This window comes from Mustela erminea, chromosome 2 (assembly GCF_009829155.1).
Source record: "Mustela erminea isolate mMusErm1 chromosome 2, mMusErm1.Pri, whole genome shotgun sequence".
Taxonomy (NCBI): domain Eukaryota; kingdom Metazoa; phylum Chordata; class Mammalia; order Carnivora; family Mustelidae; genus Mustela; species Mustela erminea.
This window is the reverse complement of record NC_045615.1, coordinates 153713780-153735778: the sequence shown is the minus strand read 5'-3', so window position 1 is coordinate 153735778 and position 21999 is coordinate 153713780. Positions and strand designations below refer to the sequence as shown.

At 36.1% G+C, this 21999-nt stretch overlaps 1 protein-coding gene across 2 annotated transcripts in view; it reads left to right on the top strand.

Annotated features, from left to right (window-relative positions):
• LOC116585153 (sulfotransferase 1 family member D1) overlaps positions 1 to 21423 on the top strand; it is a 35554-nt gene extending 14131 nt beyond the window's left edge. The window contains exons 2-9 of one of the 2 annotated variants that reach the window (XM_032334485.1): positions 3737 to 3909; positions 5995 to 6152; positions 9914 to 10039; positions 10842 to 10939; positions 13392 to 13518; positions 14597 to 14691; positions 18287 to 18467; positions 21054 to 21423. In XM_032334485.1, coding sequence (XP_032190376.1) covers positions 6005 to 6152; positions 9914 to 10039; positions 10842 to 10939; positions 13392 to 13518; positions 14597 to 14691; positions 18287 to 18467; positions 21054 to 21166 — 888 coding nt within the window. In that variant the 5' untranslated portion in view covers positions 3737 to 3909; positions 5995 to 6004 and the 3' untranslated portion in view covers positions 21167 to 21423. The remainder of the gene's footprint in view (positions 1 to 3736; positions 3910 to 5994; positions 6153 to 9913; positions 10040 to 10841; positions 10940 to 13391; positions 13519 to 14596; positions 14692 to 18286; positions 18468 to 21053) is intronic. The other variant, XM_032334484.1, reaches the window with a different exon arrangement.
• The last annotated feature ends 576 nt before the right edge of the window (positions 21424 to 21999 follow it).

Genomic DNA, 21999 nt, shown 5'->3' with positions numbered 1-21999 from the left:
TTTTTGTATTCAATGTATTGTCATAGAAATTTGGAATCCATTTTTAATAAATTTATATGCAAATATAAAACAAAGAAAAGGAAGAACTCATTCTAGTAAGAATATTTATCTTTTGCCAAATGCAGAAGAATGAAAATGGACCATTTCCTTATACCATACATAAAAAAGAGACTCAAAATGGGTGAAAGACCTAAATGTGAGACAGGAATCCAACAAAATCCTTGAAGAGAACACAGTCAGCAACCTCTTTGACCTTGGCTGCAGCAACTTCTTGCTAGACATGTCTCCAAGGACAAGGGAAACAAAGGCAGAAATGAACATTTGGGACTTCATCAAGTTAAAAAGCTTTTGCATAGCAAAAGAAACAGTCAACAAAACCAAAAGACAACCAAGAGATATATGCAAATGTCTTATTAGATAAAGGGCTAGTATCCAGAATCTATAAAGAACTTATCGAACTCAACACCAAAAGAACAAATAAACCAGTTAAGAAATGGGCAGGAGACATGAACAGAAATTTTTCCAAAGAAGACATCCAAATGGCCAACAAACATATGAAAAAATGCTCAACATCACTTGGCATTAGGGAAATACAGATCAAAACCACAATGAGATACCACCTCATACCAATTAGAATGGTTAAAATTAACAGGTCAGGAAATGGATGTTGACAAGAATGTGGAAAAAGGAGAACCCTTTTACACTTGGTGGGAATGCAAGCTGGTGCAGTCACTCTGGAAAACAGTATGGAGATTCCTCAAAAAGTTGAAAACAGAGCTACTCCACCATCCAACAGCTGCACTACTGGGTATTTACCCTGAACCAACAAATGTCGTGTTCTGAAGAGGTACCTGCAACTCAATGTTTATAGCAGTAATGCTCACAATAGCCAAACTGTGTAAAAAGCCAAGATATCTGTTGACAGATGAATGGATAAAGAATATGTGGTATGTATATGCAATAGAATATTATTCAGCCATTACAAAGGATGAATACTTACCACTTACGTCAACATGGATGGAACTAGAGGATATTATGCTAAGCAAAATAAGTCAATCAGAGAAAGACAATTATATGGTCTTACTCCTATGTGAAATTTAAGAAACAAAACAGAGGATCATAGGGGAAGGGAGGGAAGAATAATTTCTAAGATGAAGTTAGAGAGGGAGATAAACCATAAGAGACTCTTAATCATGGGAAATAAACTGAGAATTGCTGGAAGGCCAGGGGAATGGGGAATGGGGTAACTGGGTGATGGGCATTAAGGAGGGCACATGATGTAAAGACCACTGGGTATTTTAAAAGACTGATGAATCACTGAAGTCTACCTCTGAAACTAATAATACACTATATGTTAATTAGTTCATTTTATTTAAATTTTTAAAAATGAGGGGAGTCTGGGTGGCTCAGTGGGTTAAAGCCTCTGCCTTCAGCTCAGGTCATGATCCCAGAGTCCTGGGATCTAGCCCCGCAGTAGGCTCTCTGATCAGCCAGAAGCCTGCTTCCCCTTCTCTCTGCCTGCCTCTCTGCCTGCTTGTGTCCTCTAGCCATCAAATAAATAAATAAATAAATCTTAAAAAAAAAATTTAAAAATGAGAAAATAAAAGAATTTTTACCTTTTGCTGACTTCTACTTCAACCTGTGCCCACTAATTTTTGCAGATTTTGGCCTCCAAGATTCCTTTAGCAATAGCCTTTATTTATATAAATTAAGACAAACTAACATGTGCACCTTAACACACCTGCAGTAATCAAAACCTGTCACTGTGGACTGGACAAGAGAAGTCCCTATGCAGGCCACCAGCAATTCCCAATGTGGACTAAACCAGCAGACTCCATTCAGGGAGACTTTGGACAGGAAATGGGGAAGAGATTCCAACACGGAATTGTGGACTGAAACAAGGGCTAAGGAGGTACTCCATTAGAGCTTCTTGTGAGTCTAGACTGATTCGCTAACCCGGACTGAAAAGCCAATTAGATAAGTAGCTTGAATGCAACAGAGCTGAAACCAAAGGGACTTACCAATAACCTTCCAAAAGGGTAATAAAAACAATGGACTCAAGAGGGCTTGAGAGTGCCACACCCATGTTTCTTGTTGTCCCTGAATATCATTTACTTTGGATCTCAAATCTGCTAACAAAATTCAACTGAGCAAGTCTTAAGATCTAATTTATTAAATGATTCATAATTTGGGTAGCCTCCCATCTGGCAAGTAGAGAGGAGCTCCCTTCTGTTGTTACTGGTGAGTTTCTAAAGAGATTTACAGTTAAGGTAGGGCCTAGATAACATAGTAAGAAAAACATATTTGGGAGGAAAGAAATGACCTCGGATTTAAATGTTTTAAATTTGTGGAACAGTTGCGACACTCATGGAAATGTTCAGATATGTAAGTCTTTGTCAGGCTGGTGATATATATGTGTAGATCAGCATGTGGAGTGTGTTTACAGAGTAGATGAGAAGGCTGAAGCTACATTTGAGACCTATCACATTAAAGGTGTGGACACTCACTTATCTGTCCTTTCTGTGTGTATTCTAGTTATTATTCTTCTCTTACTACTTAACTCTTCATCCTTTATCACTTCACCATGTTCTATTTTTCTTCATTGTACTTATCCCCATATATTGTCTATTCCTCATTTATCTAACTGCACATGGACTGTAAGCTCCATAAAAGTAGATATTTCATCTGTAAATTTTCCTGTAGCTTCCACAGTATGTTGGATAATACAGTATGGACTGTATACTACAGTTAAAAAAAAAAAAAAAGGGAAAACACCAAAATACCAATGGCCTAACATCATGAAGAATTTATTTTCACTGTCGCAGTCTGAAGCAGGGTAGGAAGATCACCTCAGTCTTGAGTCTGGGCATCTGAACACAGAGACTAGAAGGGCTCTGTGACCACGGAAGAGAGGTCTGGAGGTCAAGGAAAGGATTTACATCACCCACAGCTCAGGGACCAGATCTTGGTCACATGCTCCCAATCCAGCTCTAAGGGAAACTGAAAAATATACTTTCTGTACTTAGAAAAAAAAAAAAAAGGTGCTGTAAATGCATGGCATTTCCTCTACTCCAGTCCTTGCCTGCAAACAGCATTTGGTACCTAGTACTTCCCAGCAAATATTATTAAAAAAAAAAAAATCAGAATTTGTTATTTAGGAATTGAGGGGAAGAAAAGGGAGATAATATCTAACCATGAGCTTTTAAAACTTTGTTTCTTTTATTTTTTATGCTTTCTTTTCACAGACAGATATCCATGAAAATTAGCAAGTATTAATAGGAAATATGGTAGTAGCAATACCGTTAAATCTTAACCCAATGCTGCCATAAATTTACTTTAGAGGTAGAGCAAACCCAAGAAACAACTTAATATTTATTACCTATTGTATTGGAACTCTATGGCATTTATAAATCCCAAGACTTTTGGTAAAAGCAAAATAGAAATATTTAAATATATGCTGCTCCCCAGTGATGCTCATGAACATCCAGAACTACAGTGTGTCACTACTCTTTCATATCAGGACAGAACTCTTGTTGGAGCTGTGCGTCACGGTGGGTCAGTGGACTTCGTTGTTTGGGTGGAGAATGCCTGAGACCCCAATATATTTCAGACACACTTAATTACACAGAAAAAGTCCTGAAGTCTCTAGTGTCTTACCACATAACTTGGCAAAGTATTTAGAAACTCCTCATCAGCGCTCTATGCTCATATGCCTTATTTCTCTCTCCCATTTTAGGGTCTATGCACGTGCTTTTTCCTGGCTGGAAAGTTTGCCTCCTCTCCAAATTAACACTTACTTATTTCCCAGGGGAAATATTTCTAAGCAGCTTGATTCTGTCAAGTTCCCTCTATTTATGGATATATTTCTGCTTCATAGACCTTATCACCAATGAAAATTTCAGTTTATTGGTATGATTGTTTGGTTGGTATCTCTCTTTCCTCTTTACTTCTAAGCACCATGAACATAGCCACAAGTTTTTATATTCATTAGATTCCCTCGTGAAAAGAGTCTGCCAGAAATTCAATAAATATTTTTGAATTAATAAATTAATTTTGCCTTCATGACATTATCTATTATGTTAGTATGTACAAGTGTATTGAAAAACAAAATAAAACAAGTAACAAAATCAATAGCAACAACACCTTGGTCTAGAAAACAAACAGAAACCTGCTAGCTAGCCAAGCAAGGACTTGTATATTTTGTCTTTTGTTCTATGATACACTTTTTTTTTTTTAAGATTTTATTTATTTATTTGACAGAGATCACGAGTAGGCAGAGAGGCAGGCAGAGAGAGAGAGAGAGAGCAGAGCACCCTGTGGGGGCTCGATCCCAGGACCCTGAGATCATAACCTGAGCCGAAGGCAGCTGGTTAACCAACTGAGCCACCCAGGCGCCCCAGTGGTACACTATGTTACACTTTGACATAATGGAGAACATAACTGGGATTATTCTGGGTAGTATGAACAATATTAATTTTTATATAACAATATTAATTTTTAACAATATTAATTTTTATATTAATTTTTAACAATATTAATTTTTATAATCTGTGAACATGAAAGATCTTTCCATTTATTTGTGCCTTCTTCAATTTATTTCATTAATGTCTTAGAGTTTTCAGTGTACAGTTCTTTCAGCTCTTTGGTTAAATTTATTCTGAGGTATTTTATTATTTTTGATGCATATGGATTTGTAAATGGATTGTCTTCTTTATTTTTCTGATAGTTTGTTAGCATATAGAAACACAAAAGATTTAGTATATTGATTTGGTATCCTGCAACTATTTTATAACCTTTTAAAATAAAAATTATTTGCATGGGGCAGGGTAGAGGTGGAGTTGGGAGGTCATGAAAAAAAAATGGTAAGAAATTGCGTATCTGAAAATGTTCAAGAGAAGTTCAGCAAGTGACACAGGACCTCATGAAACCTTATAAACTTGAGCTTGTTAGATAATCTCTGTTTTTCTAGAACTTCAGAGAAAGAAAAATAAACACTCCAGCTCCTGCAAAATTGGGAAAACAACAACATGTTTTGAAGTAGGACTTAGGATATCTAGCTCAAGTTCTTCTACATCTTACATATGATAGCAAAAGAGACATAAAAGGACCTTTATTAGAGTCATGCTCAGAATAGAAAATGACACGTCACTAATGTTAAAAAGTTCATCAGAGCAGTCTATCTCCGATGCTACACCTACCTCCAGTTTGTTTCTTTTACCCAGCCTTTTTGGGCATTTAGTTCCTCTTTCCCACCCTCCCTCTATCCATACTCTCCTTCTTGTGGACTGTTGCATATAATTTAGATGGAATAATTGACCAGTCCCACCTAGAAATTTAAAGGAAGGAAGTACTACGTTAGGCTACTCTTCAGTTTTCAGTTAAAAAGACCCGCTGCAGTTATAAGGCTTATTTAAATTTCCCTGCAATGAATGGGCAGTTCTGTGGTTCTTATACTCCCTTTACTCCAAAATCCAATACTTTTAGTATCTATCCCAGCACTCTGTGCCCGAAGCAATGTTGTGTACAATTCAAAATACCAGTGGAAGGTGTTGATATTTAACATATTAGCAGCATATAAAAAATAAGTCCTGCAAGACCTTATTAGTTTGTGTGTTCATTCTTTTCCCACTGATTCGTAATGTACAGGAAGGTGATCTAGTGCTGTTGGATCTATAGTAATCCAATACTAATTTATTTAATAAAATATCAATTTATTTTTATTTTTTAATATTTTATTTATTTACTCGAGAGAGAGAGAGAGAGAGAGAGAGAAAGAGGAGAGAGGGAACAGGAGCAGGGGTGAGGGGCAGAGGGAGAAGAAGAAGCAGGCAGTCTGCTGAGGAGGGAGCCTGACTTGGGGCTCAATCCCAGGATGCTGGGATCATGACCTGAGCTGTAGGCAGATGCTTAACCAACTAAGCCACCCAGGAGCCCCATTATTAATACTCTTAAAACAAAGACTCCTTAACATGCTTCCCTTTGTTTGAAATCTAGTTTCTGAAAAATGGACGAGAAGCTGGATATCTACAGGAGGGAGTTAGTGGATGTTCAGGGTGTCCCACTCTTCTGGAGCATTGCTGAGGAGTGGTCCCAGGTGGAGACCTTTGAGAGTCGACCAGATGACCTTCTGATCGCCACCTACCCTAAATCTGGTAAGATCTTTTAATGTATTTGCACGCATTAATTGCTTATAGATCCATGTGTACAAGCCCACTGATCTTCTGATCATTGGTCAAGGGTACGCAGTAGCAGTTGCTGGGACAGTTTTGTCGCAAATCAGATAAACTCACTTTCTCTTCTAAAACGCCTTCATTTGAATGGGAGCTAACCTGAGGGAAAATTAATGTTGTTGTCTTATTTTCCTTTGTAAATTCAAATAAAAATTATTAAAACTGCATATCTAAAATTATTTAGATTTTTTAGGATCTTTACATATCTATATTCCTTCTATGCATTTTAATGTTTACATATTTTGTTCATTGTATTTTAAATATACTGGGTAAATATTAATATTTTATTATTTTAAAGACTTTATAAATGCATTTAGAAATATTTTGTTATACTGTTAAACAGCTACTGACTTCGGTATGTGATCTCAGAAAGGAGAATTTAAGATGCCTCAGTAAGAATCAATTTTTATTTCTCCAGATCTTTTTATGACAGAGTCTTCCATTTACTTAGTGATAGATGTACAGAGATATATCAGAGAATGGGTTTTCTCCTGCCTTTTATCCACTTAATTAACTCAAGCCTGCAGCCAATCAACTGTTCCAGTTGTTAAATTCCCTAAAGTCAACTTTCTTTTATATTTCTGCTTCATTTCTTAAAGGACTTAAGGACAAGAAGTTTTTAATAAGTACATTGACTACTAATCTTTTCATATGATAAATATTATATTAAATATTAAAATTCCTTCATAGGGATATGTAACAAAGCCTGGGAGGAAACACCTGAAATTTTGGAGATTCTAATATCAGGATAACAACACTGTTATGAAAACAAAGAGATCCTCTCAGGAAAGAAACAAATGTACAATACAGACCTTTGAAGAAATAGAAAACAAGCTCTTTTTTTTTTTTTAAGATTTTATTTATTTATTTTTTAGAGAGAGTGAGAGAGAGTGAGCACAGGCACAGGCAGGCAGAGTGGCAGCAGAGGCAGAGGGAGAAGTAGGCTCCCTGCCCAGCAAGGAGCCTGATATGGGACCTGATCCCAGGACGCCTGGATCATGACCTGAGCCGAAGGCAGAGGCTTAACCAACTGAGTCACCCAGGCATCCTGCAAGCTTGTTTGTGTAAACGCTTATTTTTTCTTTCTTTTCTTACTATACACATTGTTCTCGAAGCCATCCACCAATCCCAAATTGTTTGGAACCAAAACTGCTCTGCATCTCCTTGTTGAGATACAAATTTAGAAAAGGTTGGACAGTTACTGAAAATGTACATGCTCTTTTGTTTTCACTATTTAAAAAAACATATTCACAGGCAGAAATCCATTAAGATCATCTTTGGAAGGTATAATATAATCATACAAACAGTTTATATACGAAAGTGCTCTTTGAAGCTGGATTTCTTCTAAAAAAGCTGATGGGTAGATGGCTACACATAAAGTAATTATATACTTTTGGTCATTTTTGCCTTTGATTTTTTTCCCTTTACAAACTGTTGAGAACGTGTTTTAAAGTTATTAATATATCAGTTCCCTGTTAATTTTGTTATAAAGGACTAAAGCTAATTTACTCCATATATGAGGTAAATCACGTGTTCCCCCCCAAAATTATGGAAAATAAAGATTTCTAATTTGAAGCATAGATAAGCGGCATTTCTTTCCATCATATTTCAGTGACCATAATTTACTGACAGGAAATGAAATGTGTTCTGTTGTAGTTTGGAATTTAGGTCTTTCTCTCTCTCTCTTTTTTTAAGATTATTTATTTATTTATTTGACAGAGAGAGACAGAGGGAGAGAGAGTGAGAGAGGGAACAGCAAGCAGGGGTAGTGGAGAGGCAGAAGCAGGATTCCTGCAGAGCAGGGAGCCCGATGCAGGGCTGGATCCCAGGATCCTGGGATCATGAGCTGAGCTAAAGGCAGAGGCTTAATGACTGAGCCACCCAGGCGCCCCACTCTTCTTCTTCTTCTTCTTCTTCTTCTTCTTCTTTTTTTTTTTTTTTAAGATTTTATTTATTTATTTGACAGAGACACAGCAGGAGAGGGCACATAAGCAGGGGGAGTGGAAAGGGAGAAGCAGGCCTCCGGCAGAGCAGGGAGCCCGATGTGGGGCTGGATCCCAGGACCCTGAGATCATGACCCGAGCCAAAGGCAGATGCTTAATGACTGAGCCACCAAGGTGCCCTAGAATTTAGGTCTCTTTTTCCCAAGGCATCATTGCTTAAGACTAAGCAAGATGAGGCAACAAACTCTTGAAGGACAGTATTAACTTCACTCACCTTTTTCTTAGTAATGTAATTGTCTCTGTTAGAGGGATGAGCGAGATAGTCCCACATTCATGATTTAGGGATGCAAGGAAGGAAGAATTGTCCACAAGAAAGGACTAAAAAGGAGGCCTAAAGTACTCTGATTTGTGGAACTAATCAAAGGTACATCTTTGTGAGGTCATTGGCCAAAAATCTACGCAGTACGTAGATTAATTACCTAAGTTAATTTTGAGTTTCCACCCATGATTACTCACTTTACAGACTATCATTCCTTACATGTTTGATAAAGGGGAAGAGAATGGGAACAGTTAAGAAGATATTTTTCTCCAATCTTAAAATTGCTTTGTCAGCCTATCCTGAATAACCTGATATTGAATACTGTAGATAATTAAAGAAGCCATTTCCTTAAATACAGACTTCTGATGATGTTCCCTCCCTAGAAACTCATCATAATTTTAAAATGTATTTGATACCGAACCATCATAGATTAGCCTAGCCTACCTTAAATGTGTTCAGCACAATTATACTAGCCTGTAATTGGGCAAAACTAATGCAAAGCTTGTTTTATAATAAAGTGCTGAATAGCTCATGTAATCTATTGAATACTGTACTGTAAGTGAAAAACAGAATGGTTGTGTGGGTATAGACCGGTTATAAGTTGTTATAAGACCAGAATCAGTTGTTTATCTTGTTGACTGGGAGCTGCAGCTAGCTACCTCTGCCCAGCGTCCTGAGAGAAAGCTTCATATTGCTTATCACTAGCCCAAGAGAAGATCAAAATTTAAAATTCAAAGTTCAGTTTCTAAGTACAAACGCCTATGAGTTTCACACCACCGTAAAGTCAAAAAATCCTAAGTTGAACCTTTGTCGGTAGGTGATCAACCGTACTTTGGATCCATTTCTCAAGGTTAATGAGACACAATCTCAGAAAAACCAGAGTGACTCCATCCACTCCCCTCACTTAGGATCAATGGTCTTTTGTTTGTGAGTAGGACCTGGTCACCACAGATGCAAAGTTCTCTTTGTATCTTTCTTCACACCTCCACCGAATGTTTTTCCTCAGATACGCTTCAGCCCCCGAAGTCTGATCATATTTTTGATATTAATAAAAACTGTACAAGTTTCTAGTCAGACTACTTGAAATTGGCTGCTTCCCTCTGCATTCCACTCAGAAGGGTGTGCTACATGACTTACAGACTGTCTCTTAGACCACCCACATCTTACTTCCCTTTTAAGACTTACTTTATGATTATTTTAATCAGGCTTCCTGTCGCTCTCTCACAAATACACATGTTCAAGATAGATAAGGATCTTTCTTCAGAAAAGTGGTAAGAGAAAAGGGGGATGGAAAGGAAGAGCACCTTTTTGTTTTTGATATTGTACAACTTCTCTACCTATATTGACCTTCTTATATCCTTTTTGACGGAGAAGTTTATAGGTGTCGCATTTTTATTTTTATTTTTATTTTTTGCCCTTAGGAACAACCTGGGTGAGTGAAATATTGGATTTGATCTATAACAATGGGGATGTGGAGAAATGTAAGCGGGACGCAATATACAAACGAGTGCCGTTCATGGAATTGATTGTTCCTGGAATCGAGAATGGTATTTTCCCTGAATTTTCCTTTTTACCATAGGAATAAATCCCCCTATCATTTTGTGGTGTTTGGAGGAGTCATGATGGACTGCTATAGACAGATCTCGGACAGTTAAATCCTGAGTGTTTCTAACAGAAGTGTAAGAATTCGGTTGTACTTAGAACCATATTATACTCCTCTTGCACCCAAAGATAATATCTGCCTGAGAGGAGATTTTGACAACTGTATATGTTTTCTTAATTGCACAGACGGAGCTCCTCAACATTTAAATGTACACTCGTTATATACAGAAAATTGTCTGATCCAATATAAAATCATGTCTACTGCTTGTTAGCTGACGTTCACAGACTCAAGAAACAGAATTATGGATGATCTTGTATTATTAAAATTTTAAAAATTAATTATGAGCTTTATGGCTTAATTCAATCTTATAATTTGAATATAAGAAAGCTGGAAAGGGGTTTTGAAATCTTCTAGTTCAGCTTCCCCATATAGTAAATGAGAAAAGAAAGATTAATGAAGGAAAAATTTGGATGTCTTGACATTTTCCTATTGTTGTTTCTGCCTCGGCAAGGTATTGTACCTGAAGATTTTACGGACTGTTATTGTCTATTCTACATAGGAAATAAAATGCCATAACTAACAAGAATTTATCATTTTTGATCACATGGTAGATTTTATATGTATCTGAAGCCAAAAAGTTATTTCAAGTCATATGGTGGAGTTAATGTATACAGAGTCTTAGAGTTTATTGCAATTGACCTTTATGATTCCACATTTATAATGTAGCTTAACTTCTGTGCTTATAGGTGTGGAGGACTTGAAAAACATGAAGCCTCCTCGATTAGTGAAAACACACCTGCCTGTTCAACTTCTCCCTTCTTCATTTTGGAAAAATAACTGCAAGGTAGCAACATTTAAAGAAAAAAAAATCCTTATTTGTGTTGAAATTTCTTTTACTCATCATGCAGATATTATAGTGGGATCTTATAACCCCTGGGTAAATCATTGCAAAAATAATAGTGTGGTTATTACATCCAAGGGTTGAAATAACACCAGTGGACACAAGTGCTATAGCTATATAGATACAGACTTAGTGCCCAAACACTAAGAGTCACTCAGGTTTTCTGTTCTCTAAAATGCCTGTCTTTCTGTTTAACTCCCTTTACTCGGTATCTACTTTCAAATATTTAACATCTAAATATTTAAATAATGCTAGAACTGCTTCTTCAAGAATTCAATATAATTATAATTTACAAATATGGGTTTATAATTATACATTTTATAATTGGCTTTTGGCTTCATTTTAAAATAACCATTTATTATTCAACTATTACATCTATGGAGAAAAGTATGTAAATCTTAAGCATACAGCTTGATGAATTTTTACAAAGTGAGAATTCCCATGAAACCTGTACCCAGATCAAGAAATTGAACATTTCCAGCACCCCAAAAGCTCTGTTTCTTCACACTCTGGGCAGCAATCCCTATCTTCAAAGATAACCACTATACTGAAAGTTTTTATTATAAATTAGTTTGTCTGTAAAAGGAGAGTATATAATCTTAAATATTGAACTTATTCCATTTAACAGAATATTTATGAGATCAATTCTTATCATGCTGTCACCTTGTTTTTGTTTTGTTTTCTTTAATGTAACCTGCTGGATCACAAAATGTGGTACCCTGAGCAAAAGTAGCATTTGAGAGGAGCAAATGTGAGGCCCAATTCAGACCTATTCAATCAAAGATTATGGGGATGAGGTCCAGAAATCTGAGTTTTAGTAAAACCTCCAGATGAATTTGAATTATGCTAATGTTTGAGAACCACTGATATAAGGAATTCCATTGTCTTTGTGAATATTTCCAACCAACTTACCCACCGTACTATTAATGACAGTTGGATGGTTACTATTTGGTAATTAAAAGAGTACTTCCAACGCACATTCTATCTTTTTATTTATTTATTTATTTATTTATTTATTTATTTATTTATTTATTTGACAGACAGAGATCACAAGTAGGCAGAGAGGCAGGCAGAGAGAGAGAGAGGAGGAAGCAGACTCCCTGCTGAGCAGAGAGCCTGATGCGGGACTCGATCCCAGGACCCTGAGATCATGACCTGAGCGAAGGCAGCGGCTTAACCCACTGAGCCACCCAGGCGCCCCACACATTCTATCTTTACTGAGGCAAGTAGAAACAGCCCTCCCTAAAGAACTTAGAGGTGATGATCACAGAAGAAGACAGTTGGCTCATTAACATAGTCTCTTGGTATCAAAATAGGAAGTTACTAGAAATGTTTATCTCAAAAAATTACATCAGCAGCAGTCTCAAATCTTAGAACTCTACACTCAATCTTTCTACCCACTCCTCTTTTATCCCAGAATATGAGAACTACTGTCAGGAGTTCAGGGTTATAATTTCCCGTTTCCTTTTCCCATCAACTGAAAGAAGAAAAGAAGAAAAAAAAGAAGAAAGCTGTTTCTAATTAGATGAAAGGAGATTTGTTCCTGAATACATTTTCCCTTAAGGTTTTATTTACTGCACGGGGCCTCAGTATTGTTATTAGATGTACTTCAGGGGAGAAGTTAAGCTCAATGGATTTCAGTGGACTTGCCTGAAAACCTAATTACCACCGAGACATAACAATGTCATTTCTCTTGGAAAATAGGCTCAAAATTTCTGTTTCCAAGAAGATTTTAGGGCTCTATTCATAAATGAAATTTTAATCTCACGCCAAATCATTATAAGCAGCAATAATCATTATGTGATTGTAAACAGAATGAAGAATGTTTATTCATTATTGATTAAACATACCCAAATAATAACTTATTTTCAGTTCAAAATAGGACATTTTTTCAGCTTTAAAAATTTTACTTTACGGGTGCCTGGGTGGCTCAGTTAGGTGTCCAACTCTTGATTTCAGCTCAGGTCATGATCTCAGGACCGTGAGATGGAGTCCCCCATTGAGCTCAGCACTGAGCGTGAAGCCTGCTTTAAATTGTCTCCCTCTGTCTCTCTCAGAACTTCCCCCCAACTCAAACAAGTGTGCTCTCTCTCAAAAAAACTAATAGTAAAAAAAAATTTCTTAAAAAGAACTTTTTAACTTTTATTTTCCTTTGTGTATGTTTTAATAAGTGATACAGAAAAATATTGTAAATTTAAGAACAATATTATCTCATTTTTGTTAATATTTAGTGTTATTCCTATGATACTTGGTTTTTTGTGTTTTGGGAGAAGTTCTTTTCAAAGGCTAAAGAGGAAATAGAAAAGAGAAAGTGAGCATTCTTGCAAGATAAGCAAAAGTTTACAAACTATTAAATAATATAAATGAAATCATGTTTTCCCATATCTCCCCACAGATGGTCTATGTGGCACGAAATGCTAAGGATGTGGCTGTGTCTTACTATTATTTCTACCAGATGGCAAAATTACACCCAGAGCCTGGCACCTGGGAGGAGTTCCTGGATAAATTCATGACTGGGAAGGGTGGGTTCAACTCTTACTTTAATCAAGGAGTTCTATAGAGAAAAGTCTTTTTTCAAAGAGATAGAAAGGTCAAATATAAATCTGTGTTTATTATAAACCTAATATGTGCCCACGACTCTACTAATCTTTTAAGAAGACTATAGAGGAAGCAGAATACATAGTTGTCTCTTCCCTTTAAGAACTTCTGTGGGTGGGGGATGCCTGGGTGGCTCAGTGGGTTAAGCCTCTGCCTTCAGCTCAGATCATGATCCCAGGGTCCTGGGATCAAATCCCGCATCGGGCTCTCTGCTCAGTGGGGAACCTGCTTCCTCCTCCTCTCTCTCTGCCTGCCTCTCTGCCTACTTGTGATCTCTCTCTGTCAAATAAATAAATAAATTCTTTAAAAAACGAAAAAGAACTTCTGGGGGAATATGTAACACAGATATTTCAGTCATTTGCCTTATTGTTTCATTAGTGACCATTGTTTTCCTCTCTTGCTGTGCATCCATTGAATTGTTTTGATTTTACATATATGTCATCAACTCTCTTTTCTTTACCATTCCCTAATTTTTATTATATAAACTGAAAATTGTTGGATAAAGATTTTATCCTCAAGGATCTCTTTCTCTACCTGTGCATTCTCTCCTTCAGGGAGACATATTTATGCCAATAGTAGTAGCTCTACTTAAAGTTCTCATATAAACGTTCTTCTATCAAGGCAAGAGCAGCTCAATGATTTCTTTCAAACTTTTACTACCCCTGCTACTTGGACTATTCTCTGTCCCAGAATAACTACTCATTCTTAACATTATCAAACCCCATTTCTTCTTCTTACATCCAAATATACTCTTCTTCCTTGGCAGTCCTTTCCTAACCTCTCCATCCCTAATATTTTCTCTCCCTTTCTCCTTCTTCTATGAACTTTCCTGCCACTCTTTTCCAAGCAGATTGCAAATTCAGTGAGAACCGGGGGAATTAGCCTACCATCTCTCTTCCTTGAACTAATAAGTTTGTATTGATAATAAGGACGTGGAATAATATTTAACAATTATTTATGTAAATTTTTCTAATTTTCCAAACGTTATATCTTTCAATCTAGTGTCGTTTGGTTCTTGGTATGACCATGTGAAGGGCTGGTGGGAGAAGAGGAATGATTATCGTATCCATTACCTATTCTATGAAGACATGAAAGAGGTAAAAGGCAATTATAATTTTTATTTTTTAAGGAAACCTAAGTTTCATCTTTTTTTTTTTTATCACATTTTCCTTTCTTCTTGGTCTATAAATATTACTAATCCCCTATCCTGGTAACGCTGCCTTGAAAATTGATCTTTTACTCAATTTACTTATTTTTACCACTACTGCTTCCTGCTCTAGTTCGGGCACCTATCTTAACTTATTTGAAATACCTCATGTTGCCTCTATTGTCCACTCAGAGAAAATGATCTTGAAATCTAAATAAGAGTATGCCTGCTGCCTTCTTCAAATATGTCAATGATTTCTGTCTACCTGAACTATAAAATCATTAAGATAATTTAGAGCTCAGCATTATGTAGTCCTTATCTCTCCAAATGTTTCTGGTTTCACTTTTCCTCTTCTTACTAAGTGAGCCTGCCTGAAAAATTTTTTCTCCACTATTTTCAAATCAACATTTTCTCTTCCTTCATGTCTTAATTTATTTTTTTTTAAGATTTTATTTATTTATTTGACAGAGATCACAAGTAGTCAGAGAGGCAGACAGAGGCGGGGGGCGAAGCAGGCTCTCCATGGAGCAGAGAGCCCGATGTGGGGCTCCATCTCAGGACTCTGGAATCATGACCTGAGCCTACGGCAGAGGCGTTAAGCCACTGAGCCACCCAGGTGCCCCATGTCTTAATTTAAATGTTAACTCTCCACAGAGTTCTTTCATATCCATAGTGTCAAATAATTCACCTTCTATTATCTATTAAAATCCCTTTTCTTAATGTTCTTTTCATAACATCCACCACCACTTCTAATTATTTTACATATGTGTTTCTTACATTGTCTTGGTCTCCTTTAGTATAATGTAAGTTCCTTGAATGTAGGGATTAAAATTATCTTATTTGTGATTGTTTCCCCAAAGGGCCAGCACAGTGGAGAAAACATGTAATTTAATTTATAAAACATCTAGTTTTTATTTTTTCATCTTCTATCTGGTTATTAGCATGAAAATTAATTTGCTCTTCATTTTGATCAAACACTTATTCTGATCTGGTTATTTAAATAGTCCATTTAAGAAGTGTTCCATATCTCCTAGATTGAATGTGTTTCGGGAAGCTTGTCCACACCTAAATTCCTTTAGATAACTATGACTACCCTTCATCTCTTATTTGAGAAATCTGTTCTATAGCCTCTAGGGAAACCACCTTACTCAGCTAAGGTGACCCCCTCTGGGAGATTCATTAGTTAAATCCCCAGCTTCTTCTACATCCTGTTTAAAGCATTTTTTTTTCCTGTTACTCTAGATTAAGGGGTGACATGTTACCCTAATTATGTGTCTAGAAACAACAAGTAGGTGTTGTTGGGGATCTTGAAGAGGATAGGTGTTATCTGGAAAGAAAACTTCCCACATTAAGTATAAGAAGGTCTTTAAGCAAAAGAAGTTTAGTCTCCTCAAATATGGGAGGAGAATCTACATCTGCTGGTGGAAAAGGCTCAAAATTACTGAAGGGTTCCAGAGTGGCAGTGCCATCAAATCCACCCCAAATATTCCCATTCCAAGCTTGAGCAGTGACCCTTTTTCCCATCGCTCTTCCATTTAACTTTCACAGGATAGACCTGATACAACTGGGACTTCTCTGTGGTTCTTCCCCTTGAATAATTAAGATGTGTGTCTGATTTCCACCAAGTTCATTTCTGTTTCTACAAGAAATAGATTATTTTAGAGCCACTATAGAAACTCTGGTTCTATTTCCATGAATTGAGATGGGCACCTCAATAAAGCTAAATGGATTGCCTTTCTGCCTGACTGCACCAGATCACTAAGATTATGGCTCCTAGTCTCACCTTTGTTTGACCACCAAGAAGATCACCTCTCCAGTGGGTAACAAGGCCCATACTATTTGGCCTGAGTGCTACTCTTAACCCTGCTCTTACATGCTATCCTTGAGTCTGAAGCATTGAGGAGGGAAATCATAAGAAATACATCAAATATATCTCACTTCTTCATCATTGCCTCTTTCTCTTCTCCACCACTCTTTGGCTGGAAATGGATAGGATTTTATCTACTTTCCTCCTCTTATATTCATACTATCAAAAAATCTATAGAGGAGTGAGGTAGAAAGAGTATCTTCTTTTCCACTATAACTTTTGAGAATAGGTGATTTTTTTTTCTTCTCTTGTGACATAATTAATATGTAACGTAATGTTATCAATGTAATGATTCAATATATGTATATGTTATGAAAGGATCACAGTAAGTCTAGCTGACATAGTTATTTTTTTCTTGTGATGAGAAGAAGAGATTTTCTTGTTATGAGAAGATCTACTCTTTAGCAACTTTCAAATATACAATGCAGTATTGTTAACTATAGTTATTGCTGACTACAGTTCCTGATCTTAGAGGAAAAGCTTCCAGCTTTTCATCATCAAATTCATCATTGAGTATATTAGTGGTGGCCTTGTCATATATGGCCTTTACTGTTTTACTTTTGTCAAATGCTTTTTCTGCACGTTTTGAAATACTCATATGATTTTCATCCTTCATTTTGTTAATGTGGTATATTATATTGGTTTGCTGATATTGAACCCCTTTTGTATCACCAAAATTAATCCCATTTGATCAAGGCATGCAAACCTTTTACTGTGCTGTTAAATTTTGTTTGCTAGTATTTTGTTGAGGACTTTTACATTGATGTTCATCAGACATGATAGCCTTTAATTTTCTTGTATTGTTCTTATCTGGTTTTTGGTAATGCTGGTCTTGTAAATGTTTTTGGAATTGTTACTCCCTCTTCTACTCTTTAAAAGAGTTTGAGAAGAAAAGGAATGAGTATTAGTTCTTCTTTCAATGTTTGGTAGGTGGGGATTCCCTGGGTGGCCCAGTCAATTAAGCATCTGACTTCCACTCAGGTCATGATCCCAGGGTCCTGGGATTGAGGCCTGCATCTGACTCCCTGCTCAGTGTGGAGCCTGCTTCTCCTGTTCCCTTTGTACCTCTCCCTGCCCCAGCCCATTCATGATCTTTCTCTCTCTATCTCTCTCTCTCAAATAAAGAAATAAAATCGTTAAACAATAATTGGTAAATAACCTGTTCTTTATATTAGATATGATTTTAAAGAGGAAATCAAGGATTTTAAAAATTATACCTTATGATAATATTAGCTTGCACTATTACCATTTGTTATTCTGAAGGTTAAGTCTTTTTTGAGTGTGAAAGATTGAATATTAATCTGGTTTTTCTTTTTTGTACTTTTTGAAACAAAATTATGGGTATTAAAGAAGATACTTGCTATGATGAGCACTGGGTATATATATATAAGAGATGCATGGCTAAATTCTACTGAAACCAATATTACATTATATGTTAACTAACTAGAATTTAAATAAAAATTTGAAAAACAGACAAACAATCAAAATATACTCTTCCTTTTAGCGGATGGTGGCCTGGCCAAGAATAGGACATGTACTTTGGAAATCAAAATGAAAAGGGCACAAGAAATATAAAATAATTTCACCACATTGACATATATAGAACCATATTAAATGCAGTGTCTATTTTATGACTAAATCTACCTGAAATAATTCTTTTTCTTTGTAATTTTTTTAGGATCCAAAGCATGAAATTCAGAAGTTGTTAAAGTTTCTAGACAAAGAACTCTCAGAAGAAACTGTGGATAAAATCATCTATCATAGCTCTTTTGATGTGATGAAGCAGAATCCAAGTACAAATTATACCACTGTACCAGATTTTGATATGGATCATTCTGTATCTCCCTTCATGAGAAAGGGTGAGAAATCGTATACCAGTTTCTATACTGCTTGCTAATTACAGTCATGGAGGGTGTAGGTAGGAAACAAAGAATAATATTATAGGAAATGGAAAAAGATTGAGTATGCTGGCAAGAAAAAAAATAGGAACAAAAAAAATCTTAGGTGAAATAATTTGTGGCAAATAAACTACAATTTCTGTAAGCGCAACATGTATGACAAATCTTCTGATGAGAAATGTTTAGTCAAGAGCCTATGCACTGATAAGCATGAGTCTTGGCATTCTTGGCAAAGAGTTCATTTTTCTGAACTCTCTAGATATTCTTCATATTCCTTAAAATTTTTACTGTGATGGGTAGCCAGATTAAATGATGTTAAGCATATCAAATGAATAATGAAAAGTGGCAATTCCTAGAGGTTCTTGTTATGATAAATCATATGGTAAATCATTGTATCTCAGTGTATAGTTAGGATCTTGAAAAAAATAGTTCCTTAATAAAGATGTGTTGAATTGAATTGTGTGTGTGTGTAAGAGAGAGAGAAAAAGAGAGAGAAAGAAAGGAGAGATTCTGTTAGTTGTTTGTGTAACAACTCCAAGGAGCACCTGGGTGGCTCAGTCAGTTTAGAGACTGCCTTCAACTCAGGTCCTGATCCCAGGAGTTGTGGGCTTTTTGCATGGTGGGGAGCTTGCTTCTCCCTCTCCCTGTAACCCTCTTCCTACTTATGCTCTCTCATTCTCTCTCTCACTCAAATAAATAAATGAAATATTTGAAAAACAAAAACAAAAACACAGTAACTCCAAGAATCTCAGTGGCTTAAAACCACAAGTTTTATTTTTTGATTAATGTTGTTGAATTCTGGCCACCAGCAGCTGCTGCAGTTTTGCTAATTCTTTCTGATTCTGATCAGTTTTACTTGACTTTCATGGTCTCAGCCTCTTATGTCTTCTCTTTCTGAAACATAGGCTAAAAAAGCTACCCATTTGTGGGACATGCCCAAGATCATAGTAGACAAGAAGAGCAGGAGAGATGTTGGAAACTTGCAATGTCTTTAGAGTTTCTGTTTAGATGTGGTGTATATTGCACATATTCAAATTCCATTAGCCAAACATATTCAAAATCCAAGCCAAAGTTAATGAGGGGAAGAGGAATCACACAACACATGTCAGTGGGCAGAGGTATAAAATCTTATGGTACAGAGTGAATAATTATTAATATAATCTAAGACAGCTTTGGAGAAACGAGTATTTTGGTGACAGCTTATATAGGGACTACTAAGGGTAATTTCACAAATTATGATGTGTCTTTGTGCATCCCAGAGATTTTTTTTTTTTTTAAGAAAGTTAGAAAGTAGGCCATGGGTAAGTCTTTCTAGGAATATCTGGATCTCAGATAGTTATGATTTTGCTTTCCAGGGAATGTCTGGCAACATCCAAAGACAGTTTTGAGAGTCATGACTGAGGCTGTGCTATAAGCAGCTTATGTGACTAGGCCTAAGATGCTACTAAACACACTATAATGCACAGGGCAATCTCACATCTGCCCAGCCAGTGGTCTAGCTTCGAATGTCAACAGTGGAAATATAAAAATAAATAAATAAATAAATAAATAAATAAATAAATAAAATGCCAAAGTTGAGAAATCCTGGGGTGGATTAATAAAGCTGTTTTGGCACGTGTTCTTCCCTGCCCTTTTTTCCCCCTCCTAAAACTTGGCTTGCAAATGACTTCTGGATTACCTGTGAGAAAAGGCATTGTTTTTTGTTTGTTTGTTTATTTGTTTAAATTATTTTTGTTAACATATAATGTATTATTTGCCCCAGAGATACAGGTGTGTGAATTATCAGATATTCTTTGCAAATGTTATGCTCTCTGTCTTTCCTTCAAGATTTTAAGATACAGTTAGTCTTTTGAAAATTGAGCAATCCTGAGTGGCTCAGGTGTTAAGCGTCTGCCTTTGGTTCAGGTCATGATCCCAGGGTCCTGGGATCAAGTCCCACGTAAGGTTCCCTCCTCTTCTGGAAGCATGGAAGCCTCCTTCTCCCTCTCCCACTGCCCTTGCTTGTGTTCCCTCTCTTGCTATGTATCCCTCTGTCAAATAAATTTAAAAAATCCTTAAGAAAATTAAACAATCCTGTAATAATACATATGTTTAATTACATTTAACGCAGTCATTTTTAAATCTTACTTGATCATAGAAATTTTTTTCATAAATTACCACTTGATATTGGAAAAATACAGTCTTAAAAGGACTGAAAAATTCTCTATTTTTTGTTAACAATGCTATTAAGGACAAAGAATAAAGATTTTGGAACACTGGATTTTCTCCCAGTGATGTTTCTTAAAATATGGAAAGGATTACTTATTTAAATAAGATACTGGACAAATCCTTGTTTGTTTGTACTTTGATTTTTTTGTTGTTGTTTTGTTTTGTTTTGTTTTAAAAAACTAAGAAGGCCCAGGAGTTTGGGAGTGAGGAATGGAGTTATTGAGCAGAAACAAAAAAGTTAAAGGATTAAAAATACATGTGTGGCAATTCAAATGAAAACTGATCTAAGAAGGAAATTTTATAGTAGTCTCAAATGTACCATTTTATCTTTTTTTTCAGGCATTTCAGGTGATTGGAAAAATCAGTTCACTGTAGCCCAATATGAAAGATTTGAAGACGATTATGAAAAGAAAATGAAAAGGTCTACACTACGGTTTCGTTCGGAGATTTAAGAAATCCTGTTCTTCCTCCGACTCCTTTAGCAGGCACTTAAATTACAAAAAAAAAAATTTTTTTTGAACATTTAATGACAAAAATTCTGTATGTTAATATTTCTGTATTTACTAATATTCGTGCTTTGTAATAGAATATTCAAAGAATTTCAAAGGCTGCATATGAAAAACCAACACTGTCTGTACAATTTTAATCACCTTCCACAATGTTCTTACTATTCTGAAAGACAAAATAATAAACTGAAGTTTAAAATCGATATATGTATATCTGCTTTATTTTTTAAATTCAAGTTCTGGGTCATTGGACTTGCAAAGAAGATATTTAGGTGCTTCTTCAAGATGGGTGGATTAGAACCAAAGTATTCTCTTAAATAGTCTTTACTTTCTCTTTGTTATATGTTTAGAATGATACCAGTGTAATATAAGGTTGATGATATCTTTGTGCCAGGATTTCACTAAAAAGTATTGCCCTAGAATGTTTTACTATAGATTACATTTTGGATAGTTTATCAATCAATCTTTGTCTCCTGTATTGTTTATATGTTAATGGTCTTAAACAAGAAAATAATCAACAAACATGTTACCAAATATTGCTTGTATAATAATGCAGTAGTTACTGTCAGAGGAAAAAAAAAATCATTAGTTACCATAATATCAAACTAATAAATTGTGGGGTGCCTGGGTGGCTCAGTGGGTTAAGCCTCTGCCTTCGGCTCAGGTCACGGTCTCAGGGTCCTGAGATCGAGCCCCGGATCAGGCTCTCTGCTCGGCAGGGAGCCCGCTTCCCCCCCGTTTCTCTCTCTGCCTGCCTCTCTGCCTACTTGTGATCTCTG